Here is a 19,343-nt window from a genome sequence, read left to right as displayed (position 1 = left end):
GTACCATGGGGCCGATGCCTACACAACAGCTACAAATACAGGGTGTATCATAAGTAAATAGCTCAAACTTACACAGTTGAAAGTACACGATAATAGAAGCAAAAAAGTCTCGGTAAACATGGTTCTGCAATGGAGCAGTTTTCGAGATAATTGCGAATGTGTGGTTACAAGCCGCCACTGACTTCATTGTTTGCAAACATGTCCTAGTTGGTAAAATGCTAATAATACAGTAAGAAAAGTCATTGGAGATCTCATTGCTTTTATTGAATATTCTACTTACTTTAACAAACGTTACATGTTACAATTACTGTACACTCGTACCTGTTACAGGAGGTGTTCAAAGTGTCGCCCTTGCATCTGGATGCAATACTGTACGCGATACCGCATTGAGTTTCGAATTCTTTCGAACACCCTCCGGTTCATTTCGGAATTGGTCACAGGCATGTACAATTATCTGTACTGATTGTATCCATCCTGTTTGATTCCAGCGCCACCTCTCGGAAATGTTCTGATTTGTAAACAAAGAGCAAACCTCGGACCGCGCAAGGAGTAAAGCACTCGTTGTTTACAAAATGCAATCAGTGACGGCTTCTAACAACGCATTCGCACACATTATTAGCATTTTACCAACTAGGACGACGTTTACAAACAATGAAGTCAGTGATGGCTTGTAACCACACATTCGCAATTATCTCGAAAACTGTTCGTTTGCAGACCCATGTTTACTGAGACTTTTTTGCTTCTATTATCGTGTACTTTCACCTGTGTCACTTTGCGTTATTACTTATGATACACCCTGTATAGCGCCTTTTCAGATTGTGTGTGTGTGTGTGTGTGTGTGTGTCTACATACTCAGACACACAAAGGGGTGTAGAGCTGCGTTTGTAGCCTCGAATTCAGAAATCTTATTTATTTATTGAAAATATTCCAGATACACCACAGTTAGCCATTTTACACTGAAATTGTGAACAATGAAAGAAAGGGAAAAATATAACATTATAAAATAACAAAAAAATGAAAAAATATTAACAGGAATGAGTACAATATGACACTATTTGATATTATTTACAAGTATTTCTTATGATAGAGGTTCGACAGGCATACTCCGAGCAGAGGCGCAACCACGAATCTTTGTGTGGTGGGGCAAGTACCAGGATAAACGTACTAATAGTAATAATAATAATCTTAATAAAAATATCAATAATAACAATGTTACAAATACTGTTATTTATTATTATTATTGTTATTGTTCATTTGCTTTATTTTACTTCGCTTCTTGTGCCACTTTTGGTTAATTTGCGAAGATGGGGATGAATGATGGCATGATGAAAATGATGAATGGATACTTGCAAACATCCACGCCCAAGCTGGGATTCGAACCCAGGACCAACATTTTTATTAGTAGTAGTGGTGGTAGTACCAAAGACGTTATTATCCTCCTAAATTATGCAAAAGGGGGTTTAAGTTTGTGCTAAAGCATTTGTGTTCGAACAAACTATTTCGATTATTTTTTAACACGTTTAATTTCACGTTAATAACGTAAAACGAGCACATAAACTATTTTTGAAACACAGAAAATGCTTGAAAATTGCATTCCAAATATAATTATTTTTTACATTAACATGTATAACTTTCATGCACGATCCTATGTTTCACATATATGCAACGTGGATTGAGGTGGACACTAAATTGTGTACGTATTCAAAGTTTCTTTAATAAATATTATATCCAGCATATATTATTTAAATATATTACACAACCAATTCATCCATCTCGCAATAAACCAACATCAAAAATTTCATAAATTGTCTCTCAAATGTGCACGATCCCTTTCCTCAAAATAATTGTTCATGCATTGAAAACAAAGTCAATTAGGACAAGTCTTATTTCTCTTTCTGGTGATTTACAATGCATTACAGCGAACAAATATAAATTGCGAGCGAAGCGAGGAAGAAAATTTTTGGATCCAATTTTTTTGCAGGCTGAAATCAATATTAATTGAATAGGGCGCAGATATTTTCACGGAACGCCAATGCATTATTTCATTTACAACTTTAGTGCCTCCCCGATGGTGTAGTGGTAACATCGTCACCTTGTGGTCAAGAGGTCCCGGGTTCGATACCCGTTGGAGGTACATACTGGTTCGGAACCCACTTTAAGCTATAGGCCTAATCTCTATTAGCCTTTCTTTGCATAAAGTAGACTTAAATAAACACAAATCAATCAATCAATTTTTACAACGTTTTTCATTTAGATCGTTCGGCGCCCAGGGCCGTCTCCCGCCGTCCCCTAGCTACGGTTCTGAACTTGATAAGACTAAGAAAAGCAGGCAATGCGAGCGAAGCCAGCAAGAAAATTTTACGAAAAGTATTTCTATTTGCATAAAATTTGAAGTTCTGGGCGGTAATTGCCCCCCTGCAGGTACACTTGGCCGTCAATGTTTGCCCCCCTTGTGGTTGCCCCTCTGACTCCGAGGAAAATATATCAATGCATGATGGGAGGTCATTATATTGTGCGGAAAGTCTGTAGAAGAGAGATCTTTTCTGAACTTCTAGTCTTAGAAATGAAGGGGGAATTTCGCCCCCTTCAATGGGGTTCTAAGCTCGAAAAGAGGGTGTAAGGAGCGACCTTTTGGTAAGGGACCCTGAAGACAACCTCACTACAGCCCTGTAGCTGCTTCTTGCAGACCAGCGAGGCTCTGGCGCCTTAACCCACGCACGGCAAGGATAATCTTTTGTGGGGTCGTGTTGTCCTGAGTGACCCTTTACAGCCTCAGATTTAACCTAGGTAAAGGGCTTTTAGTCACCAGGGGCAGTACAGTTTTAATTCTTGTTAAATAATGAATTAATGACTTAATTTTAAAAATTGAGTAAGGAAATGTTTATAAATAGATATACTATACCTGATTACCCGGCGTTGCCCGGGTATTTATTTATCCCAATCTTCTATTAGACAGGAAAATAATGAATTCTAATATAGTGTAAAATGAACAGCATTGGGAGTGTCACTATTCATCTTAGCGACCCCGAAAACTATGGATTCCACACTAGGCCGCGTTTGTTAGAACCTGTCCCGTTTCCCGTGCTAGCGATCGCTCGACAGTTTCGGTGCCAATGAGAAACGAGTAAAAAGTCGTCTGCTGGGCAGCGAGGAGCGAATGGAAGCCAGAACAGTGGGGCTTACGTAGACGCTGTTGCCACGTTTCGTATTTTAATTTGCTGCCTGGCTTCGGCTTTCCCCAGCACGGAGTTCACGCGGTCTGCAGCAGCAACGCCGCGTGGTTTATGCTAGAAAAGCCAACCATCAGCTCGCGCGGGAAGTGGGACAGGTTGTAACAAACTCAGTATAATATCGGTCGTTTTACATGTCACCCCTTCCCACCCCCACCCTAAGGGTGCCAGGGGTGTTTTGGAGTTGAACGGCATTGGGAGTGTCACTATTCATCTTAGCGACCCCGAAAACTATGGATTCCACACTAATATCTGTCGTTTTCTATTATTTTTACATGTCACCCCCTTCCCACCCCCAAGGGGTGTCTTCCCCCCCCCCCAGGGGTGTCTTCCCCCCACAGTATTTCGTTCCAGATTGTAAGTGATATGTGTACTAAGTTTGGTTGAAATTGCTCCAGGCGTTCGAGAGTTATGCCGGAACAAACTTACATACATGTGTACACACATACATCCATTTTAGTATATATAGATTTTATTTTTTTCTTAACCCTCAGTTCAGACTCTGTATTTTTGTAATGTAAATCAGACTGTGGGTTCAAATTTGACCTCTAATTGTTTTTTGGTTAATTTGGTAGAATTTTTTTAGTAAATGACACCAATTGATAACTGTTGCATTACAGTATATTTTTCACAACCTAAGGTACCTACATTGAGATATTGAACCTTCAATGTTACAAAACATGCTTTCTTACATTAATCAGTACAAAAAAAAAACTTTCCTCACACAAATCAGACACTGGGGTAAAATTCGACCCCACTAACAAAAACAGCAAAGAATTCACGAGAAACAAAAATAATTGTTCACATTTCACACCAGCACCTGACACCTAACACCCTTTTTGACAAAGTCGCTGGCTGTCGTATATGTTGTTGAAACAAGTTCGAAATGCGGCTGTTTTGTTTTAAAAAATTGGGCTCAGAATTGACCCCACAGTTTGATTCCAGTGTTAAAGGGTCCTGTCGTCAATTTCGTTTCAGTTATTGAATTTATTTTCGTGTTGCGTGACGGACGAAAATAGCCTACATGCTCGTGTCCCCTTATATAAAAAGCAACCAACCCACACACATAGAGGTCGTATAAGTTCCACAATTAACATTCCTTCATTCATTCAAAGAAGTGCGTTTTATAAAGGAACATCCCTCTTATATATGCTGAAAACATCGGCCAATATCAGTGGTGGAGTGGTCAGCACAGCGCGCTACAACGCCAAGGGGTACCGGGTTCGAATCACTGCCTGGGCATGGCTGTTCTTTGTAAGCTTCTCTTCATGAATTTCATCACATCCTAACCATGCCGACCTCCGTGGTGGAGTGGTTCGCACATCGCCCTACGACGCCAAAAATTCCGGGTTCGAATCCCAACCGGAGAATGGATGTTAATTGTGAGAGTCCCTTCATCAGTTTCATCATACCATCATCACTCATACTTATCTTGCAATTAGCCAAAGGTAACAGAAAACCAAAGAAAAATAAACGAAATCAATCATCCTCATAGTGGCGATTAGCCAAAACTGACAAAAAAGCGACGTAAGATAACAATATTCAATATTGTTAAATTTGAATAACAAATACGTAACAAATATCCAATAAAAATTCAAATTAGAAACGCTGTTGCATGTTATCTAGGAGCTCGATAGTGTAAAATATTCAAATTTGATTTTTTTAAAAAAACGGTTGCTTTCCGTTTTTTTTTTAATTAACAGGCAAACTGTTAAATTTTACGGTATCTTCTACCAGTTTAGTTCGATGGCAGCGGAAATTGACGGTCTTTTACCGTCATTTTTACGGTGTATTTTGAGAGCAAAAATATATTTACGTCAGCGTTACGTCCTTTCGATTCTTACGAGATAAATTGTATACCCAAAGACGTAAGGCATAAGGATAGAGACTGCGATGGTGTCGTTAGGAAAGATTTGGCTTCAGCTTTACTCCCCGTGCATCACCTGCGGGGCCGGCAGAAATTGATCCGGGGCCCGCGTTACGACAGCGTAAAGAGACGGAGGGCATTTGTTTTCGCAGGAGTGGTCGGTGACAAAAGCGAAACGCGCTGCGTCAACTCGGATTGTGGGCTCCCCACCCGCTACTTTGCTCACTCCATCGGCTTAATAGAGTGGGTCCACAGACTGGGGACACTGCACAAACAACAGACGTTATCAATCTAATGGCTTGCTCGCATTCGCCGAATGGGGCGTGGGGGGGGGGAGAGTCAGGTAACCGCTTGCGGATAGTTTTACCTGTCTCCTGGAGGAGAGGGACGCAATGTTGCCAACCCATTTTTAGTGTGTTTTCCGAATGAAATAATGGTGTAGTGAAGACCCTTGTGATTGAGCAGGCCCCCGTGGCAGAGTGGTTACCACATCTCGCTACGACGCCAGGCGTCCCTTGTTCGAATCCTGGCCTGGGCATTTGTACGTGTCCATTCATCATATCATCACTCATCCCCATATTCGCAAATTAGTCAAAAGTGGCACAAGAAGCGAAGTAATACGCAAGGTATAAAGCAAAACAAATCATTCAACCTTGTGATGGTATCGAACAGGAATTTTGTCAAAGTTGGGAAAGTTATTAAGAAAAGAGGGGAGGGAATATGTTGCTGTTTCTTTGTTATAAAGGATCTGGCCTCCCCGATGGCGTAGTGGTAACGTCCTTGCCTTGTAATCAAGGAGTCCCGGGTTCGATACCAGGTAGAGGCACATGGTACAGTGCTTTGGGTCCCACTTTAAACTGTAGGTCCAGTCCCGATAAGCCTTTCTGTGCATAAAGTAGACTTAAAACAACAAATCAATTCAATTGTCATAGAAGAGCAGATTTCCATGTTTACACAAAGCATCATGCCGATCTACGTGGCGGAGTGGTTAACACAGAGCGATACGGTGCCAGGGGTCCCGGGTTCGAATCCCAGCCTGGGCATTTGTATCCTTTGTGTATTTTCTTATCAATTTAATCATTCATCCTCATCTTAGCGATTAACCGGAAGTGACAGAAAGGAGAAGTAAAGTAAGACAAATCAATCAGTCAACATGGACAAGTTCAAAGCAACACAACAAAGAATATTTCGCCTAGGCAAATAAATCCTTCAATTCTGAATTTTATCAAGGTAGCGAAAAGTAAGAAAGTAGCTTTAAAATTTACTCTTGTAGTTTCGGAAACACGCTACTAACGCAAGGATCGAAGAAGTAAATCCAAATGCACTGTGTGCATCGTTTTTAATAATGTATCGTTTCGTTTCTGTAAATAACGTCACATACTTGCACCAACACGTTAACCGCATCGAGAGAACTGAGAAGGAAGCGGTCACGAGTTTCGTTAAATGTACCTTCGCGAGGAATCTTGACACTAGAGCCTGAAGAAAATGTCCTAGTTCTAGCAACATTTCCATAGGGTTGGCAGCATTGCTGCAGCATCGTTTCCATCTCTTGCGCACAGTGATGGAATTGCCTCACCGGACCTCCAGCAAAGTAAGAATGGAATATGGCCACGTTTCGCTATGGAATCCTACAGTCTTTTAATGGAATTGGATTAATAACTTCAACTGGTGGAGGAAAAATGTAACCATACGATTATCCAGAGAAGATCAAGCTGAAGATATTTCACATTTTGTGGTTTCGTATGAATTGCATTTGTATTCTTTTTTATTTCGCTTTCCTGCCACTTTTGGGTAATTGTTGAGGACGATAGAGGATTATATGAAGTGGGTAATCATAAGCGCAAATAGACAGGACATAGAAATCTATAAATGCTTATATTGACTCTGGGTGCAGGCAACAGATAGACTGAGATAGTGCCCGTGTACCTCAAGAAGAAGGATGTTTACACGTGTCACTGCGAAGGCTTTTCCACCCATCAACCTGCGAACTGAGGCCATTGTCTAACTTCCTCCTCCATTTTTGAACTTGCTGGTGTGGTAAGCATGCTTGTTCATTTGCCGGAGGGTGTCTGTAAATTTTAGGCTTCCGGACGGCTCTGCACTGGTGCACTTTCAAATGATTTTTAAGAAGCTCACTTGAGCAGTGTTGCAGCCTTAAGGTCGTTTTGTAAATAGCATTTGATAACTCATGTAAATTTGAGCTGTATACAGGTTTTCATTTAACCTCCTATGGTAAATAAGATTTACCGCCGTAGTTGGATACAAAAGGCTTACAGTTCGAATCTGAAAGCATATTTTCACACAGAATTAAAAAATTCAATGTGTACAGAAATCGGGACACACGTTGCACTCTTCCACCAATCAAGGAGTGTGCACACACCTATGTTGCAATTTGTAAATAATATTTCTCGAACCACAGAATACTCGGCTTCAGATTTCCAAATTCATAAACATTTGGTAAAATTCGCGAGAAATATTAATAATCGCGCAAGCGATCCAATTCGCATTATTTAATGATCGTGACTTATTGTGAATAAAAAAAAAACTGTATTCAGCATATCGTTTTTTCCACCGATAACCAATTTTGGTAACTTTTTCGGTGTTATCCCGAGTGCCAAATACGCGATTCGAACCGATTAATCGGTACTCTATCGGTATCGGCCGATATCGGTAAAATTGCCGATTATTTTACCAATCCGATATATCTATAAATATATGATAATTTCGTGCAAAATTCTGCCATTTTATTGCAATTTTTATGGATAATCTCCATGCCTAACTTTCTAAAAAAAGTAAATGTCTAAATATGCAATTTCTTTTTCACTGCAGTCACCTTGAAACACACATTTATTAAGGAGGTCAATGAACCTTTCAGGTTCTTCAAGGACTATTTCTAATTTTATATCGGATCGGTAGAATATCGGTTATCGGTATCGGTAAATTTTATATCGAACTTTATCGGTACCGGCCATCCCTATTTAGGGTTCCGGCTGTTGTAACCCTAACCACTCCGCAATAGAGGATGGCGTTGCACCAGCTTGTGTGTAGAAAGGGAGAGCCAAATAAAGGAGATGAGATGAACTATAGTGTGTCTCAACCTTAAAAGTCAGTATGGAAGTAAATGGAGTACTTCCTTCTCTCTCTAATACATCGAGTTTTGCCAATAGCTCTGTCCTTCTCTACCACGGCTGCGTCGCCAGATGTTGAAAAATTTACAAAATGTAAAAGTCATACATTTCAAACAGTGAAATCATTTTTCTGTAGAATTTTTTATGCTCTATTTAATGACGGCATTATGTAACCTGTCATAAATTCATGTGATCTGAAATTTCCATAATTATGCAATTTTGCAAAACGCTTATTTTTTTTCTAGTAAATACTTCAAAAGCCATAAATATCAATCCGCTTGAACAACTTCGCCAGTTTTTTTTTTTCTATGGGATCTATGGTGTTTGTAGATATGATATTCTTCGCCTGAGTGAATTAATTTGCTTACGAGGAGAGTTATATATATACATTGGATATTTTGTGTAAATCATCAGACCGTAACACGAAAAAGTTGGTTAGCGAGAAACTTTTCGGTTTGTCGCGATACACGTGCAGACGAAGCGAGAAAAGTGTTGACCATTGTTTTGAAGTTATTTTTAGAATGCATTGTTACTCCACAGCACCGTTATTTATTCCGCAATCGTAGTTTGTTTACGCGGGCTGTCTCGCGTATCAAATTCATTGCGCGCCACCAAGGTTACAGTTGTAGGCATTTGCCCCAGTTCGTAGGAAGTGCAGTGTGCTTTATTTTCCGTAAAAAAATATATGTTAATGTTTGTTTTTGTATTTATTTAATTCTGTTTATGTAAAAAGGTACAACATTCAACGAAAGAAGTAACAATAGTTGCGTGTATTACACATATAGCCTAATGCAAATGTAAAATAGTAAGTAGTTACGTCGAAATATAAATATTTACATGCAAATCTTGAGGTAACTATCGCTTTTTTTTCAAAATGCATCAAATACATAGAAGATTTCTTATACGATATTAAGTAAGTAAATTTGTCGCAATCATTAGCGATTAACAGCGACTCGATGCTCCTCCGTTTGTTGATCTGGCAACGCCGCGATCCATTTAACCCATACTGACTTTTAAGGTTGAGACGCTCTATAGATATGGACAAGAAACTCAGAGGCCTCGAAAGGTTTGAGATAAGTGTACGAAGAAATTACTTTCTCCCAAGGAAAGGCTCAAGATGATTGCAAAGGTTCTCTTTCGCAGAAGACATTGAACCAAATGCAGTCTGAGAGCTTTGCCTTTTGTGGCGAGCCCGACTCCATCACTGACTGTGTTTTGTTTCTCACTTCCTCTCTTTGTCCTTGTTTTTACAGGTTCCTGATGTGGTGAGATCCATCGGTGCTTCCAAGGTGTTGGCGCTTCGGCAGCAAACCCAGATCCTATGGGAACGATATTTCTCCTCCATCGAGAAGATTGTCTTCACCACATTAGAGGTGAGTCATCCCCAACGGCTGGGGTCCTCTCTTCTTTGTAACTCGACCCCCTCCCCTTCCACTTTCTTTACCAAGCGAGCTTCTGAATTCCTCAAAGATACATTAAAAGTACACTGTTTTTTTAAAAGTATCCACTTTCGTTTGTTTCTGCCCATTTGACGTTTCATCTTGATTGAAATATGTTCTGGAATATATTCCTCAAAAAATACCTTATAATATCACCACAAGATGGCACTGGAGTCATTAAATCCTGAATTTTCAGAACTCGTTTCTAAATGTGATCATAACACTGTTAGAAGTTGCCGTACAATATATAATATTTTAAGATTAAAATTTTATCAGCTTGCCTATTAATTTATAGAAAAGCGGTGGAACCGTTTGTTCTATAATTTGAATATTTTACAATACATTAATGTAGATAATAATTATAAAGTGCAGTTGTGATGCATTCGCTACAAATACTAAGATAACATTTAAATGTCTTTTCTGTTGTTACCGTAAAAATGCTGACCGTGACAGTTTTTAAAGTACTAATGGTCAATGCGTAGTTAACGTAGATAATGTAATTTTATTGCATTAACTGTATATTGGTCGTCAATACTTTAAAAACGTTTACGGTCAGCATATTTTGCTCTAGTTCGATGGCAGAGGAAATTGACCGTAATTTCAATTTGATCAATCAACTTTCTAAAAGTGTACTGCAACTTTTATACTGGTATTTTTTTTCTTTTTTTTCAGTTATTTGGTTAAGCTTTTTGTTTTGGTAACGAACTTCTCACATTTGATGTGTAAGAATCTACTGCATACGTATGTATTTGTCATAACAAGATGTAAAACAAACAATCATAGGTATAATCGTATTGCAACATAATAATTTAATGTAATTGCTAAAAACAGCTAAACTTCATAATAATAACTTTGAGCCACATTATGTATCAAACATAAGTATATCAAAATTGCATAAACTGCGGTATTTTCTCAATGATAAGCTATAAACATCGCACCCCCTCTTTATTACGTTCCGCCCATGCTGTTATAGAATTTTCCGTAAATCATCCTATATTCTACCGTTAAAATGTAATATTCCGCTTGTTAATTTGCAGAAAAGGGACGTAACCATTTTCCCCCCGTGAGCACAGGTGCATTCATGTCGTCGCCTCTGTGATTGGCTAGAATAAGAAATAACATGGCGGCGGTAACCACATACACACACCTGTAGTACAGCGCCTTGAATAACGTAGTGTGGAAAACGACCAAAGAAACTGGTTCCCCAGACGGATGAGAAACATAGATGGCAGTGCGATCACTGTCGGTGCTAATTTTCTTATCAAAGTAATGCGGCTTAGTTAGTTTTTGGAATATATTATGTAGATTTGTTTGTCTTGAAAGGCGGTACGTGAATTGATGGAAACAGTTATATTTGTGGAGTGATTTGCAGTCACAAAATGGCATTAATGTGGAAAGAAAAGTAAAATAAAATTAATAAATAAATAGCATGCGTAACACAAGAAGAAACATCGCAATGTGATTCCGGACGTCAGGTCTTGGACTGTGTATTAGAGTTTATTTCTCTATGTTATTAGAATATAAGTAGTATCCTGAGAGATATTTCATACCGAGGCGACAAACCACAAATGTCGCTTGAAAGCGAGCAGTCTGAAATCAATGCAGCCTTTCGAACCGTAGGGACACAAGCTCTGACTGCACAGTTTCCTCAAGGAGATTTTAGACCAAAGCGACACGCGACACGCGACAAACGATACGAGGATTTCACACCAAAGCGACACGGGTCATTCGGTCTAAGGCAACTTTCATACCGAAGCGACACATGTTGCTTGGAAAGGAGCCAATAAAGAGCAACATTTCACATCGTAGCGGCATGACGAGAAGCACAGGCCAGCGTTCGGTTGGTGAAATCCTCAAGCGATAAGTGTCGCGTGCCGCTTGTCGCTTTGGTGCGCAATCTCACTAAAGCAAGACACTCATTGCATCGCGTATGCGCGAACAACAAACCACGGCAACATGTTGCAAGCTATTGAGGAAATGGCCCAGTTTGAGCGACGCAGAAGCGACACGTGTGGCTTATCGTGTCGCCTATCTGTTGTTCGCAAGCAACGCTTGCTAATGCACTGAAGGCACCATGTCGCTTGTCACTTAGTTGGGAACTCCCCCTGTAGCGCGTCGCTTCGGTCTGAGCAACCTTCCTTTAAGGAGCTTTCCGACCGAAGTAACAAGTAGCACGCGAATACGCTATATGAACGTGTCGTTTGCTGTTTGGACCCCCATTTGCAATGAATGCTATTTTACAGTCTGGAAGTGTGTGTCACTAGTGTGTCGCTTGTCTCATTGGTTTAAAAGTTGCCTTACACTCATGTCGATGGCACTAAGAAAGTTTTGTGGGGTTCCCCTTGTCGTTTCATGGAATCATCATTATCATCATCGCCGCGATTAGTTTAAAGCGGAAGAAAAGAGACAGTAAATATCAAAAATACAAATGCTTCAGTGTGTATATCTTTAAAAGAAATGATGATGATGATAATAATAATGAACCTAATTCATACACAAAAATTTAGTTGCCAAGAGCATTCCACGCGTATTTTTTCTCCCGTATTATTAACGAAAGTATGACGATAACAGGACGTGGTCGACTGTATAGAATGTTCGTTAATATCTTCGCGACCACTGTACCAAATATCATAGCAATTATCATATTCATAGAAATGCTTCATGTAAAAGAATCAGACGTTGCAGCGGAAACTCCATTTACTTCCATTATAAGCAGTCGAATGCCAAGCACTGGGTTCAACACCAGCGCCTCTAGCGGATCATTTTCGAGTGGAACCAGCCAGAGAGTGCAGAACCGTGCGCGTTTTCCACACTACGTTATTCAAGGCGCTGTACCTGTAGTGCAGCATTGGGATATGTATATAGGAAAAACAATCTTTCAAATATAAGGGAGATTTCACATGTTCGCTTGTCGCTTCGTTGTGAATTCGTCCTCAATTTGTATATGTTACATTGAATGAAGATATATAATAATTATATATGCATTTTAGGAACCGAACCATTGAAATCTCATTGCTTACATTTAACTGTGTAATAGCCGTTAACAATTTTTTTTAAAAAAAAAAAAACCGTCATGACTATTTTTATGGATGGTAGCGGAAATTGACGGTCTTAACACCGTAATTTCTCCAGTCAACTCTTCACACATTCTGGCGCCGCTTATGATGTTGAGACTGCGTGTAGCAGCGGTAGTTAACGAACTATTACACGTTGCTCTGCGGGATGTTGGAAAACGAAGAGATCTGGTTTGAGATGAAATTTCATTTCACGACAAATTGAGTTGGAGAAGACGCAAAAGCCTCGGTTGAAGATACGGGTAAATTCGCCGACGTTGCGAGACCTCGCATGTTGTATTAATTATCTGAAACGCGTCGACCATACGCGCCCGGAGGATGTCTGTTTGCGAGTTTGTTACGCTGCGTGGCGACGACGCTCCACGGAGAAGCCTCGCGTGGGTCTCCGGCGGCGAGCGACGCAGTCCAAGGTTAATGCTCGGCTGTAATTAGACGAACCCTTTTCTTGCAATCCTCGCTGACCCCGTAATTGTTGAGGGGCGTCGGGAATACCTCCGGAGGTCCGTGGATGAAATTGAAGCAGAGGGGAGTCCCCATTGGGAGATTACAATTTGCAGCAGTTTCATTCGCAACTACATAATATCCAGTTTTGTTTATCCAAGAGGGTTTCATATAAAGAGAGGGTTTTCTTAGCTTTCTTTTAACGATATTGGCTTGGAGGGTGTATTAAAATATTACCAAAATGAAAATTTTCTGTACTTGTTCAGACATGTAGTAATAAAGCCTCTGTGAGGCGCTCAGAATGATAACGGCAGATCCCAACCGACCTCGAAATTTGAGATACATAATGACGGTATACCTACTGTTGCCACCTACCTTTCATATGCTGAAGTATCAAAAGAATTGCGATATGCCAAAACTCTCATATTCCACCTTTAAAATTCGTCCGTAAGGAAAATGAAAATATTATCAGTGGGAAAATGACATATCCCAACTGTATGTGCTTTTGTTTATGTCCGCTACTAGTTCGGTGGCGTTGTAGACAATATGGCAGCGTCCGTGACTGAGTGTGTTGTTATGCCAGAATCTCCGAAAGAAGGTAAAAAACGAGTGAAGAACTCAACTGAATGGGTAATAAACAAACGGAAGTTATGCAGAAACAGTGGCAAGTCATATGTAACAAAAACTTTAACTGTGGTCCCAGATAAAATACGTCAACCATTAGAGAAGTGCTGTAACTTTCCTGATTCAACTTGCGTGTTTCAACGTTTGTCTGTTGATGCGAAGGACACATTGTTTTTGGAGTTTTGTAGCCTTGGTGATTAAAATAAGCAGAATGCCTATTTGTTTAATTTAGACTCAGGTTAAGTTAGGTTAGGTTAGGCTGGACGATTGGCCGGTATGTAGCCTAACGTTACAGCAGAAGTACAGTGAACAGAGAAAAATTAAGAAAGCTGAATACAATTACCTGATGCAACTATTGAAATATATACCACCCGTCTGTCACGGTTTTTATAATAATCTTGTTCCTGATTGTGTTGATGTTGAAGAAGAATGTGAAAATCTGGGAATGGAGCTGGATTAATACAATATGTTAATTAAAGGTAAACTCAATAAATAAGTTTTACCCCATTTTTTCACTTGTGTATATTTTTTCCTAGTAAACAGCACAAAATCTCTGAAACTATTAACCACAATGGTTCAAGAATTTGGACATAAACATGAAAAACCATATTTAAAAGAACCTAATAAAATTACGACAATGTTAAAAATCTCCTGAGGTTTGAAATTAAACAGATAATGTCATTTTTCTCAAAATGAACTTTGGTTGGGATCTGCCGTTATTATTCTGAGCGCCTCAATTGTTTGCAAGGGGAAGTTCACAACCAGGGTAGAAAAAACTTAAATTTCAGGCGCCAGCTCCTTTTTCTCGGAAGCCATCATTATATATACACATAAGTGTGTGTGTGTGTCTGTGTGTGTATATTTTGAAGTGTGGTCTTAAAACATTTACTTTATGAATTAATACAAGTTTGGAAGTATTTATTCCTGCAGAGCAGTAGCCTTCCTATGCAGTACATTCTAATATATAGTCGACTCTACCATATCATTGCAAGTATTAAAATCCGGCTAGGAACTGTGCAAAAATGTACATCGGCAATGTTTATTATTTTGATTTAATGATACCCATGATGCAGAAAACACGCAAGCATTACAAAAAAGTAATTTTAAAATTTAGGAAAAACCCGTAAGTGATTTCGATTTTTTTTTGTGACTGAATTTGAATTTTCAGGCGCCATGGTGTCCTGTATTTTCTACCCCTGGTCACAACCATCTTTGCTTATATTGCTGCGTTAACCCAGGCTTCAATAACACGCTTACACTCGTGAAAGCCAGAGATCGCGCGCGTGCGGTGCGACCTTCCCGCCTGCACCTGCACCTCAAGGCAGAGCAATACGTACTTCTGGCATTGGGAGTTTAAAAAAATACTGTGTGGGGAAAGGCGCTCCCCTTTTCGCGGAACCACCTCCTGTTTCTTTTGCCACACTGCGTGCCAGATAGGAATCAGGTGACGTTTCCCACTGCACGAACGCGACCGAAGAAGCCTCCTTACCGCCCATCTTATAATGATGCAGTACCGTTGCTCGCTCCACAACACACGCGTGCACACGAGAGCGTTCTTACACAAATGCGAAGGTTACCACCCCTATCTTAGCCGCACGCATATTAACATCAAATCGCCCCACTAGAGCTACTCATAAAATACTTGAAGATAGATTGATTGATTTGCTTTATTTTACTTCGCTTTTTGTGCCACTTTTGGCTAATTTGCTAAGATGGGGATGAGTGATGAAATTGATGAATGGACATACTCAAACATCCATGCCCAGGCCGGGATTGGAACCCGGGACCCCTGGCGTTGTTGCGCGATGTGCTAACCATTCCGCCACTGGCGCCGGCCGTACACATTATTAGAGAATGGTCTCGCAGTTCAGTCTTGAATCGTTGGATCCGGAATCTAAAATCTTTCGACTCCAGTGCCTAATCCAATCAGTAAATAAAACTATGAACACATTGTTTTTCCCGTGCTATGAACACTTGTTTTTCACCATATAAATTACATAGCATTTTTTGAAGTTCTTACACTTAAATTTCCACACAATAGAAGAACTACATCAAACATCTAGTTGACTTTCGACTCCATGATTTCAAACAAGTGAACAAGAAGCGAAAACGTGAAGTAAACAAGTGTGTAAAGTCGCGTACTACATACTGCACGCTTGACTGCTCGTATATTTAGCGTTTTCGAACTGCTCTAGGTGACGCCACTTCGACAAGACCGTCACTGGACCTTCGAACACAGCCTTTATCGACCTAAATTCGTGCGCCTCTAGACCCCAGCTTACGGTTCCCTGTAGTTCCTGAGATTTCAGTAAATCAGAGGGTCAGATATGTGCAGATAATTCTTGTTGTAATACATACAGTATATTTATCACACGCTGTCTAATCTTGGACGTTTTGCAGTCTATCTAAAATAGGATAAAACATTCCAGCATCCCCGATGACCACACCTTCCGAGCTGAAACACTGTTTCTTTACTCAACGCGTAGTCGGCACGAAACTTTTATTGGCGTCTTCTGGGTGCTCTGTTTCATCTCCCCACCGCCAGAGGGGACTAGCAGCCTCCATAAAAGCGGATCTTGTGCTCGGATTACCGTTGTACAAGAAATTGAGAGGTCGGAGGAAAGATTTGGTCGTGGATTTAACTGGAATTTCTTCCACCCTAACGCACTCTCCAGATTTTGTGGCCTGCTTACAAGTTTACCTACTCCATCACCCCGCAGTTCTAATTTTGGCGGAGCAGTTTTGCTTGGTTTGCCCAATTTCTCGTTCTCTCTTCATTGGAGCTCGGGAGATGGCGTCGGCATAAAGCCGCTGGTGAGGGAAATTAAGCGTCCGGGCACTTAATACCAGAGCATCCATTCTAGGCGAGATTCATTCGTTGTGGCGCTGGGCGAAATCTGGCTTAAATAATCTGGAAACAGTGATAGTTTATCTCCCTGCCGGAGTTGGAGATTTGGTGATGCTGGGATGGACCAAGAACAAAACCAGATAAGGATTACTGCAGGTTTTCGGGTTACTTGTTTGTTAGCTAGATGACGCTGGATTTTAGAGACTGGCCAACATGAGTATGTACAGTCACTGGCAGTAAAAATGGGGAAACTATATCCTGAAATACGCTTACCTGCAGAGCGTTATGGTTTTTGCCTAACTCTACAGGATAAGTGGATTTTAATAGCAAATTTTCAGTGCAAACTTCTACCATCGCCGTAGAGTTAGGCAACACACACAACGCTTTACAGGGAAGCGACAGGATCCAGGTGTTTCATTTTATTGCCGGTGACTGTACCTAAAGAGAAAATTTATTGCCTGTGACTGTTCCTAAAGAGAAAATTTATTGCCAGTGGCTGTACCTAAAGAGAAAATTTATTGCCGGTGACTGTACCTAAAGAGAACATTTATTGCCGGTGAATGTACGTAAAGAGAAAATAACGACATTGTTATATAAGGGGGATTATGTTCGTGAATTGACAGCTCGTGAATGAATTGATTGATTTTGCTTCACTTTTCTGCCACTTTTGGCTAATCGCGACTGTGAAGATGAATGGTGCTATGATGTGATGGGTGAAGGAACAATCAGAAACAAATATCGTGAGAACAGAACAACAACAACAACAACAGAACACAAGCTGCACAGAGGATTATACTGGCTGTGAGTCAAGACGCCAGAGCCTCGGTAGTTTGCAAAATGCAGTCCAGGGTGTACCATTTGGAAGGGAGGTTGCCGTTTGGGTTCTCAAGGAAAAGTCACCCCTTGACAGGTAGTGTTCAATAAATGCATTAGTGCGGTTGGAAAGCAAGAAAAAATGGAAGAATATTTCACTTCCGGCGGAGAACATGCCCTTTTGGGGGCTGATACTACATTAATTTCCGAACCTAAAACGCCCTAGACTCCAAGTTTTTAAGCCCTCGTTTGTCTGTAATGGCGTCTTCAAAATGGCGGCCATGACGAACATTCTATCCATGAAACCCGTTAGTTTATTGCAGTTATTTAACATTCAAGACATCTTATTTTCACTTAATTTGAAGTTTATAACTGTATTATGATAATAAGAAATTAAAAAGACACACTTTATCAAATAATATTAGATATGGTGGCCAATATGGCGCGAAAAGTCTAAAAATAACCCTTTCAGCTATTTGATCATGTTCTGGATCAAACATCATGCTTTGTGCCAGAACTCAACGGTAGCATCCAAAATAGTGTCAGATTAAGCCCATGAAATAAGAATAGGTCGATTTTTGACAATCTGTATATGTACAGGATGTTTCAAAAGTCTGACACCATAGGACAACTGCGTTATTAGTCCAGATGGCGAAAAATGGAAAGAGGGGAAAGTTGTTGGAAATATGAAGTTTTCAATATAATGTGCTTGAATTTTCAACGTGGCATGCACCGTTGAGGCTGTTTGCTAGTACGAGCCTCAATGAGAATTGACATTGGCTGGTTCTTCGGTTGTGTGCCACGGACCAGCAAAAGCACATGTTGGTGCTGATTTGTGGATCCCGTTGCCTACAAAAATGGCACAGTTTTTGAAAATGTTCGTAGCTATTAGTGTGTTGAACTCAAATGCTCATAATTATGAAATATGAGTTAAAAGGCGAAATTTTGAACCATGGTGTATATACATAAAGGATAGAAGCTAAAACAGTAAAACCCCAAGGTTACGTTTCGATAATATACATGCAAACTTTATAGCATAATATTATAATTTACATTGTCGTACTTCTCTCTTCATAAACCTTTGTCTTGTCATTTAATATCTAAGAAACTAAATGTTAAAATATACAAAACAGTAATTTTGCCTGTAGTATTATATGGGTGTGAAACTTGGTCCCTTACATTGAAAAAGGAACATAAATTGAGAGTATTTGAAAATAAGATCCTTAGGAAAATATTTGGACCTAAAAGGGATGAGGAGACAGGTGAGTGGAGAAGATTACATAATTTAGAACTACATAATTTGTATTCGTGTCCAGATATTATTAGAATAATTAAATCAAGAAGGCTTAGGTGGACAGGCCATGTGGCACGAATGGGAGAAGAGGAGTTCACAGGATTCTTGTTGGGATGGTAAGAGACCTGTAGGAAGGCCAAGACGAAGATGGAGGGACAACGTTGAGATGGACCTAAAGAAAATCGGTAGGGATGGAAAAGAGTATATAGATCTTGCTCAAGATAGGGACAGATGGAAGGCCTGTGTTGCTGCAGCCATGAACCTTCGGGTTTAAGAAGGCTAGAGAGTTAGTTAGTTAGTACAATTTAAGTTTTTCCAACTTGACCCCATAAAAAACATAAAATCGACGTTCCACTGTATATTGAAACAAGAACTTTGAAGCTTTCATAAGAGAGGACGTGGTATTTTGAAAGAGATTTGATTTTTTTTCGAAACCTAATGGCTTTTACAGAGAGAGGAGCTTAGAGAACAAGCAAACTGTTAAAATTAAGAGAGATGTCCTTGAATGTTGGCAGTATCAGTGTAGTTTCTCTCCTTCGCCGTGAAGAAAATAGACAGTGACCCGAACTGCGTGGAAGAAATTGA

The 19,343-nt window shown here is 40.0% G+C and overlaps 1 protein-coding gene across 1 annotated transcript in view; it reads left to right on the top strand.

Moving 5' to 3' along the window:
* Positions 1 to 19,343, top strand: part of ttv (exostosin glycosyltransferase 1 ttv) — a 592,853-nt gene that overhangs the window by 532,445 nt on the left and 41,065 nt on the right. The window contains exon 3 of the mRNA XM_083127269.1: positions 9,479 to 9,598. Within this exon, the coding sequence (XP_082983395.1) occupies positions 9,479 to 9,598 (120 nt within the window). The remainder of the gene's footprint in view (positions 1 to 9,478; positions 9,599 to 19,343) is intronic.

The sequence above is a fragment of the Lepisma saccharinum genome, chromosome 8, assembly GCF_977018435.1.
Source record: "Lepisma saccharinum chromosome 8, izLepSacc3.1, whole genome shotgun sequence".
Classification (NCBI taxonomy): domain Eukaryota; kingdom Metazoa; phylum Arthropoda; class Insecta; order Zygentoma; family Lepismatidae; genus Lepisma; species Lepisma saccharinum.
This window is presented reverse-complemented; position numbering and strand designations above follow the sequence as displayed.